The 8,712-nt window shown below is 41.3% G+C and overlaps 1 protein-coding gene across 1 annotated transcript; it reads right to left on the bottom strand.

Moving 5' to 3' along the window:
- Positions 1-6,223: 6,223 nt before the first annotated feature.
- On the bottom strand, positions 6,224-7,134 carry NUPR2 (nuclear protein 2, transcriptional regulator). The gene is made up of 2 exons (XM_011366994.2): positions 6,792-7,134; positions 6,224-6,441 (listed from the first exon to the last, which is right to left on the bottom strand). Exon 1 carries the CDS (start codon positions 7,092-7,094, stop codon positions 6,798-6,800), a length of 297 nt encoding a protein of 98 aa, XP_011365296.1. The 5' UTR covers positions 7,095-7,134; the 3' UTR covers positions 6,224-6,441; positions 6,792-6,797.
- Between the last annotated feature and the right edge of the window lie 1,578 nt (positions 7,135-8,712).

Below are 8,712 nucleotides of genomic sequence, written 5' to 3'. Positions count from 1 at the left end.
ACATACATACATACAGTTGTCCATTTTCTTCTGCATGTGCCTTATCTCCATTCCCCTTTGCAAAGTTGGATCTTTGAATCCTCCCCTCTTCAGTCATCGTCTCACTTTGTCCCTATGTATGCTAACTGTTCATTACTATCATGCTATAGCAATTCTCTTATTATTTAAGCTTATAATGCCCTGTTCTTTGTAAGGGTTGCACTCCTCTGCTTCTATCAGCCTGATAGTCACCTTACTCCTAATTATATATAATTTTTGTCACTTTGTTTTAGGTAGCTGACCCCTTTCATTATTTCCTGTAGTGCAGGCCTAGAAGTGGAGAATTCTCTCAATTTTAATATGTCTGGAAAGGTATTTATTTCTCCTTCATATCTAAAGGAGAGCTTAGCTGGATACATTATTCTAGGCTGATAGTTCCTTTCACTTAGTATTTGAATATGTAATTCAACTCCTTTTTGGCTTGTAAGATCTGTGCTGAGAAGTCCAACAATAATCTAATGGGTTTTCCTTTATAAGGTACTATTTTCTTCTCCCTGGCTGCCTTGAGAATTCTATCTTTGTCATTGATTTTTGATAATTTTAATACAATGTGTCTTGGAGAAGGTCTTTTGAGGTTGAGATAATTGGGTGTTGACTTCTTGAATTCCCAGCTCCGGCTCATTCCTTAGATTTGGGAAATTCTCATCCATTATTTGTCTGAAAATGCTCTAGTCTCTGCTCCTTTTCTTCGCCTTTGATAATGCCCATTATTCTTATGTTTCCTCCCCTGATGGTATCAGCTAGTTCTTGTATTTGTCTTTCATTATTTTTTGTTCTTCGGTTTTTCTCTTCTTCCTTCTGATTTTATTTCTAGAATTCTGTCTTCAATATCACTGTTCCTTTCCTCCATTTGGTCTACTCTATTTCCCAAACTTGCTATTTCGTTTTTCAACTCTTGCAGTGTGTGTGGTTTTTTTTTTTTTTTATCTCCAGATCTATTCCGTTCATCTATTCATTTTGAAGGGTTTCAATCTCCTTGCTCTGCTCATCTAGTTGTTTTTCCATTCTTTAAATTATTGATATGACTCATTTAAGAACTCACTGAGTTTTTTCAGAAGTACCATCCTGTATTCTCTGACATTTAAGCGCATATTTCTATGTCTGTAAGCTTATTTTCTGTAGATTTTCCTTTTCCTTTCTGAGATGCCTTGTCATCTTGGTTGTTCATGGTGTTTAATGGACTATTTCTCCGCTTGGGCATTAATGGAAGTGTGTTCTGCTTTTTTTCCAGAAATATTTATTATATAAAGATCTCTCTTTAGCCTTTTCCATGAAGGCACTTTTCTTTTGGTTTCCAGTTGCTGGCATCTAAGCCTCTTGGATCCCTGCTTATATAAAGTCTTAATAATGCCTTTTTTTCTTATAGATGTTTAATCACGCTCGCTACCCTCAGTGTTAGCAACAGTTTTGGTAGCGTTGTTCAGATTCCCCTGGGGCTCCGTGGTGTTAGGTCTCAGAGGGTATGGGGGGAGGGGCCCTATGTGTTGGGGGTTGGTGACTGCAGCTCAGCCTGTTTTGCAACCACAGCAGTAAAATTCAGCTGTTGTTTCTCTGCCGTCCCGCTTTTCTGCTTTCTGCCCTGATGACTGGGCCCTGCCTCCGGCTGCATGGAACTTACAACTTTCTGAGGCAGGGCTGTTCAGGGAACTCACCACACCTTCTCCTCTCCCCCTCCTCTTACAGGGAGCTCCGGAAGCTGCAAGTGGCAGCTTCTTTATTTCTCCCAGTCCACTGCCCGACACTCGGGGTTCTGACCTGCACAGATCCCATGCTCCTAGTTGTGCTGTTTGGGTGTTTTTTGTTGTTGAGTTTTATATGTTCAGCTTATTGTTGTTTTAAGGTGAGAGATCTGGGGATGTCTCTCACTCTGCCATTCTTAATCAGACAGTTATAGTGCAGTTTCCAGGAATGAAGCAATAAGCAAATGAACAATTTTTTGATCTGAATCCAGGTGTCTGTCACTCACATTCTTGCTAGTTCTAGTTTTCCTGTTTCCCTGGAGGGAAGACTAGAAGGTGGTGCTGCTCTCCCCAGGTGGACCATGCAAGGCACACACATGTCCTCTTGCTGCCACTGTTCTTGGAGGGACAGCCCCTTTGGGGTGCTGAGCCCCCCCTCTCAACTGAGGACCACCTGAGGGGGCTTGCCCAGCTGCAGCCTCAAGTTGCTGCTGTTAAGTCCTGCAGCTATCGCTGCTGGAGGAGGAGGAGGTATGAAATGCATTTAACAGTAACATTTTAGAGCCTCTGCAGTAGGGGATAAGTTGACTAGTGGCATTTCATGGGAGGCTTCATGGAAACGTCCTTTGGGATGGGATGGGATTTACGAAGGACAGACCGTAGAGGTGGAACCTCCATTTTTGCTTTGAAGTCCATCAGAGATTTCCCCCTTCCACTAGAGGTAGCAGAGTTTAATACACGCTTTCCAGGAACAGGAGAATTTGTGGAACCGAGGGGTAAATAACGTAAAAATTTTTGGTGAAAAGGTTTTATTTTCACAGTACGTCCTAAAGAAATGAAAGCTTTATAAATGATAAAGACTTTGTACTTGCCTTTGAGTAATTCTTAAGCGGAGACAGAGAAAAGGAACCTTATGAAGGATGCCCTGGCACATGAGCTTAGAGGGAGAAGTCTGGACAATCAAAACCTACGGGCATCCAGACCAGAACAGAGACAATTTTAATCTTACTGGCATTAATTCCTAAATTGAAGAGGATATTAGATGTTTGTACAAGGTTATTTTGTGATAGTAAAAGATTGGAAACAACTTAAATTACTGTCAGTAGAATGGTTAAAAAAAAAAATATGGCACATTCACACAATATGTGGCTGTAAAAAAAAATTAAGAAGCTTCTCTATATATTGATACGATTTCCAAGATAAACTGTCAGGAAAAAACATGGGGAGGGGGGCAGAACTGAGTATAGTGTACTATTATTTGTGTAAAATAGAAAAGACCATATTGCATATGCATAAAATATCAGCAGCTGGTAACACAGCTTGCCTTCAAAGCGGTAAGACTGGGTGCCTGTGGCACAGGGGTGGGACTTTTACTGATAACATTTCTATCTTTTGAATTTTGAAACAATATATTCCCAGTATTAAAAAAAAAAAAAATGTAAAAATTAAAACTAGTAACAACAAAAAAAAGCGAGAATTGAAAATACCAGAATTCTGCTACACATTTGTATTTTGCCAGAGAGATGTGCTTAAGTTCACTCTTTAGCAAAATTTATGTAACAATTCATTCCATAGTGATTTTCAGTCATTCTCAATAAATTCACATGCAGTGACCAAAATTTGAACAAAAAACTCTTACAGGCATTATTTTAGATATTTGACATGGACATTTGGCTAAATGGACTCTTGATGATTGGAGTAAAAATTCTACTCAAATTAGGCAGTAGAAAATACGTTTTAAATTGTGCAAATCCTGTTCCAGAAGTTCCATGTTTAGGAATTTAAGAAACAGCCATGTATGTGGAAATTAGCTATAAAAAAAAGAAAAAACTTGTAAATAACTTGTGTCCTACAATATAAATCACTTAAGTTATGATACATACATAAAGATGCTATGAGCTATTTAAAATGTTATGAAAGAATATTTGACATGAAAGTTATCTTTACAATAAATGAAAGAGCAGTTTACAAAATAGTATATAGTATGTTTATATTTTGAGAAAATTTATATATTTTAAAGCCTGGCATTATATATACCCAAGGAGTGATGTTATCCATTGGGTAGCCATTTCTTCTTTTTTGCTTGTCCATATTTTCCAATTTTTCTACAACGAACATACTTATAATTAAACATACCGTGGTGGTTTAAAATGTATCTACAAATTGACACACCTTTCAAAAGGAGGAGCCTGATTTCTCTCTCCTTGAGTGTGGGCTAGATTTAATGACTCATTTTGAATGGACAGAAAAAAGCAGAAGTGATGGTGTGCAACTTCGAGACTAGGTCACAAAAAGTACTGTGGCTTCCTCCTTGCTCACTCTTTCACATCACTTACTCTGGGAAAGCCAGCTGTCACATCATGAGGACACTCAAGCAACCTAATGGAGCATCTCATGTGGTAAGGAAGTGAGGTCTTCTGCCAGCAGCCACGTAAGTCTTCTTGGAAGCAGCCTTCCAATGACTAGTCTCAGCCAACAGCATGATTGCAACCTCATGAGACTCTGAGCTAGAACCACCCGGTAAAATCACTTCCAATTCTTAACCTATAGAAACTGAGATAAGTGTTGTTGTAAACCACTAGGTTTTGGAGTTATTACATAGCAATAAGTAACTAATACACAATTTCTAGTTACTATATTTCAATTATAAAAGTTCTAGTAGCTAAAATGAGCAAAATCTAGTTAGAACACATTGTAGTGTGTTACTTTAATATGGCTTTTGTCTGACTGAGTATGCTGTACTTTACAAGAGGAATTGTGTGGGAACTGATGTTTGAGAAATTGATTCTTACATTCTAAATGTAGGTTTTTTTGTTTTTCTTTTTTTGATATCTAAGACATACTTATATACAGTGCCTTGCATGTATGAGACAAAAAAGAAAGAATTTTTTAAATTGTTCCCCTAAAAACACAAAATACTGTATGAACAAGTAAAGTGTTTATATGAATTTCTGTAAGATTTCAAAGGAATGGACATTCAGTGTGGATGAGGGCTTCAGGAAGAAAGTGGCACTTAAGTATAAGTGGAATTAGTTTCAGGATTTAAATTGTAAAGGGAGAAAAGGACATGCTAAATTGGACAACACAGATTTAAATGAAGAAGCAGAATTGTGGCGAGTTCAGAGGACAGAAAACCTATGTCAAGAAACACAGTTTAAAAAAAAAAAAACAAAAAAAAACCCTGTGTTTGGAAGTTGTGGGTCAAAATTTCAGAAAATCCAAAAGATTTCCAACACAATATCAGGAACCTAACTTTTTTTCCTATAAGGTTAGTCCGTGAGGATTTTATATGATTAAAATGGTCTTCAGGTAGATTAATCTAGATATGGTGTCTGAGACATAGCAGAGGGATACTAGGGGTAAAGAAAAAAGTCCTCAAGGCTAAGACAGTGGCAGTGGAAACATCCTTAACTATCTGAGTGCTTATTATATACCAGACACCAGGAGCTTTACATGCATTTCTTTTATGCCTCATGAGAACTCTTAAAATAGGTACCATATTATCTCCATTTTCTAAGTAAGAAAACAAATGCTTAGAGAGTTTAAGCAGCTTGCCTAAGTCAGTAAGTTGTTTGACTCCCAAGCCAGGACTCCTACCATACCACACCGCCTGGATGTTGGAGATATTTTTTAAAAATTAATGAAGTGAAATAATTTAAGATGCCTTGACTAAAGGAGGAGGGTAAACTTAAAAAAAGTTACCATTTATTGAGCATCTATTACATGCCAAACCCTTAACTGTGTCATGTTTTATATATTTTATCTATAACCATAGTTTGGCAAAGTAATCTAATATCATTCCCATTTTACAAATGAGAAGCCTGAGCTTGGTGGAATTTGAAAGCAGTTACCACTCAGAAATTTGTTTTCTGCCAGAGTGATGAACAGTCATAGCTAGGATTACAACTCAGGGTGCTCCTTCCAGTACACCATCCTTCTCTCCTAACCAAGGACTCACCACTGGGCACAGAGGCCTGATGGAAGGCATTGTGAAGACAAAGTAAAGCTATCCTGCCAGATTCTGCATAATTTTTAAACAACTCTTGTCCTTGGACGTGGAGTTTGTGGATGGTTGTGCATCACGGAACATTGTCTACAGTTGAGGAAAACCGCAATACTGGAGTGAATGCTTTTCAGTAGGTTATGCCGGTCTTCTTTCTAACCAGCTGTGTGACCTCTGGAAAGTTATGTGAACTCTGAGTCTCAAGAATCCCCTTTATAAAATGGACGTTAACAGCCTCTACCTCAAAAGATTGTTGTAGAATCAGTAGTGCAGAGAACACAGCAGCTAGGTTCAACACACTATTACAATTTATAATACTCTTATTCTGGCAAACAAATATTAAAACTGCATAGTAGTCTCTGACACTTAGGTTAAAATCTTGTATAAATTCCTACCTTTGTTCTCCCCTCATTCATCTTTGTGACCTCTTCTTACACAGAACTCAAATATTTGTGGACTAAAAAAGGAGTTACCATGGTAACTAAAAAAAAAAACCCAGAAGTTAAAATGCCATTCTTGCTGCTCTTTTAATTAAAAATCCTAAAAAGGCATACCCACTTGGATGTTACTTAATTAACAATCAGTAAGGAAAAGATACTAAAACAGGAAACTTAAGCGATGTCGAAAAGAAATTGTTGACCAACATGGATTCTCTCCCCCTTAGGACCACAGTTACAGCTGGAGTAAGAGAAAATACTTTTATCAGGTCCTTCGGGTATCCTGTAGAAAATCAGACAAAAACAAAAATCAATTATTTTCTTTAGTCTGAGCATAAGCACTGGAAGTAAATCCCTCACTTGTATTTTTAAAAAATGTTTCCTAGCCCTTTCTTCTACCCAACTATAAAATTCCAAAAGGTAGAGTTTTCCACCATTCCAACTGCAGTCAGGAGATAGGCTGACGGCTAAGGGGGGTCCAGCTATGACTCGCTAACGTGTGACCGCCTCAGAAGGGGACGACTGTGCCCCCCCCGGTCGAGTTGCGGGGAGCCGACGGGAGCGGTGGCCGGGGTAGCCCGCCGAGCTCAGGGCGCTTCCCTGGGCCCTGACTAAGTCGCCGCCCGTACGCACCGGCGCTCAGACGAGGCGAGTGCGCGGCGGGGGCTGCAGTTGGCGCTGACGACGTTTGCGCTGGCCGTTGAGGAGCTTCTGCGTGATCTTGCGCTCGTGGCCACCAGGCACCGGCCAGTTGGTGCGCAGTTCCCGCTCGCGCCGCGACCGACCCTTGCTGCGCCCGGCACCGCAGGCCGGGAAGTCGCGCAGGTAGTAGTAATCCAGGCAGTCGTAAAGCTCCTCCTCGGAGTTCACCCGCGGCCACGCCTCGGGTAGAGGCGGCTGGACGTGAGCCCCCGCGCTAGCAACGGCGCGGTCCATGGCGCCGAGCCGCCTGGCTGCCCGCCCCCGCGCGGGCGCGGGCGCGCGCTCCCTGGATGGTCTCGTCCCGCGCTGCGATTGGCTCCGCCAGAGGGGCGGGCCTAGTCCTGACGTCACAAAGCGGGAGTCGTACCGGGAGGCCTCTGAGCTCCAGGTCCGGGCTACGAGCTCCTTTTTTCTGACGGTGCCTGTGTCCACTGGGCCTAGAGGAGCAATTGGCAAAATCCAGCCGAGCACTTCGTTTGTGTCCATCTAAAATGGGAAACTATACAAGTGTCCAACAGTGGGGGACTGCTTAAAGAAATTTGGGGCTGTGCATTCCTCCAGAGGACTTTTATCAGCAATAAACATTTTGTTAGGTTGATGACATGAGAAAACACTCATGATGTAAAGTGAAAAATTAACTTCTGAAGAAATGCCTTTAGTAGCCCAGGAACGTATTTTAGAAACATCTGTCTACAAAAGACTGAAAGGAAATAAATTTTTGGCTTGTAGTGTTACGAACTTAGGTCCAGACGCTTGCTGCTGGTAAGCCAATACCCCGAGGGACAAGAGTTTTGTCTAAGGAAAACAATTTTATTGGAGAGCCTGCACCTTGAGAAGTTGGGGGACTGCTGTCACAAAGGCCTTGCCACTTCAGTATAGGCAAGGATTATTATAGGGAGAGGACTGAGTAAGAGACAGAGAAATTCAAAAACTCCAGGGAGAAGGTAGCATCATGGAGGGGAGGGGCAGCCAAGGCCATCTATCTTGTCTTTTTGGCCTTGGCTTGTTTCTCGGGACACCTGGAGGAGAGGCCAGTGGAACAAAGGAATTAAGGTTGGGAGCTCCTCTTTTCATGCACAGGTTAGCATGTAAACTCTCCTTCATATCCTACTCTGATAAGCAACCTGGAGCTGGTCAAGTGGAGGCCTGGAGAAGATTTTGCAGCCAACCTGGCACTAACTGGTCTGGGGACCAAGCCAGCTCTCTTTGAAGTCTGTTTCTAGAGTTCTCAATTAAGCAAACCGTTTATCTACAAGTTAGACCTTAGTTAACAAGGCATTTTTATGTACATAAAATGAGAGTGAGATTGTAAGGTCTAAAAAGAAAAAGAATGAAAAAGGTTACAATCATAAGAATGAAGAAGAATTTTCCACCAAAAGGCTAACCTTATAATCAGCTCTTTGTTCTGCTTCTGTAGGCATGCTTTCTGCATAGGCCGAAGGGCAGAGTGATCTTGAGATCAACTGAAGACTCACCCTCCCCTTTGATTGTTCAGTATAGGTAACAGACGTATTGCCTAAGTTTCTGTCTGAAAAATCTCATGCTCTGTAACTGCCACAGCCCTTAGCAACTCCTGCGCGCGCCTGTAACCTATAGAAACTCCCGCGGTCAGTAATCGGCTGAGGACAAATTAACCAATCCGCCCATCCCAACTAAGCCCCATAAAAGCAAAGTTGCATCTGAGCTCGGGCCCCAGATCTTCGGCTTACTAGCTCTTCTGGGACCGCCAGCATAATAAACCTGAGTGCTAAAGTTAGAGTCAAAAGTTTATTAGAAAAGGGATAACACTCCACAGACAGAGTGTGGTCTCCTCTCAGAGGTAGAGAGTGAGAGGGACAGTGAGGGGGACCAA

This window comes from Pteropus vampyrus, unplaced genomic scaffold (genome assembly GCF_000151845.1).
Source record: "Pteropus vampyrus isolate Shadow unplaced genomic scaffold, Pvam_2.0 Scaffold128, whole genome shotgun sequence".
NCBI lineage: Eukaryota > Metazoa > Chordata > Mammalia > Chiroptera > Pteropodidae > Pteropus > Pteropus vampyrus.
Note: the sequence above shows the minus strand (reverse complement) of the source record. Positions and strands in the feature narration are given on the sequence as shown.

Coding starts and splice junctions, on each gene's coding strand:
- NUPR2 (XM_011366994.2), bottom strand. CDS start 7,094: ATGGACCGCGCCGTTGCTAGCGCGGGGGCTCACGTCCAGCCGCCTCTA.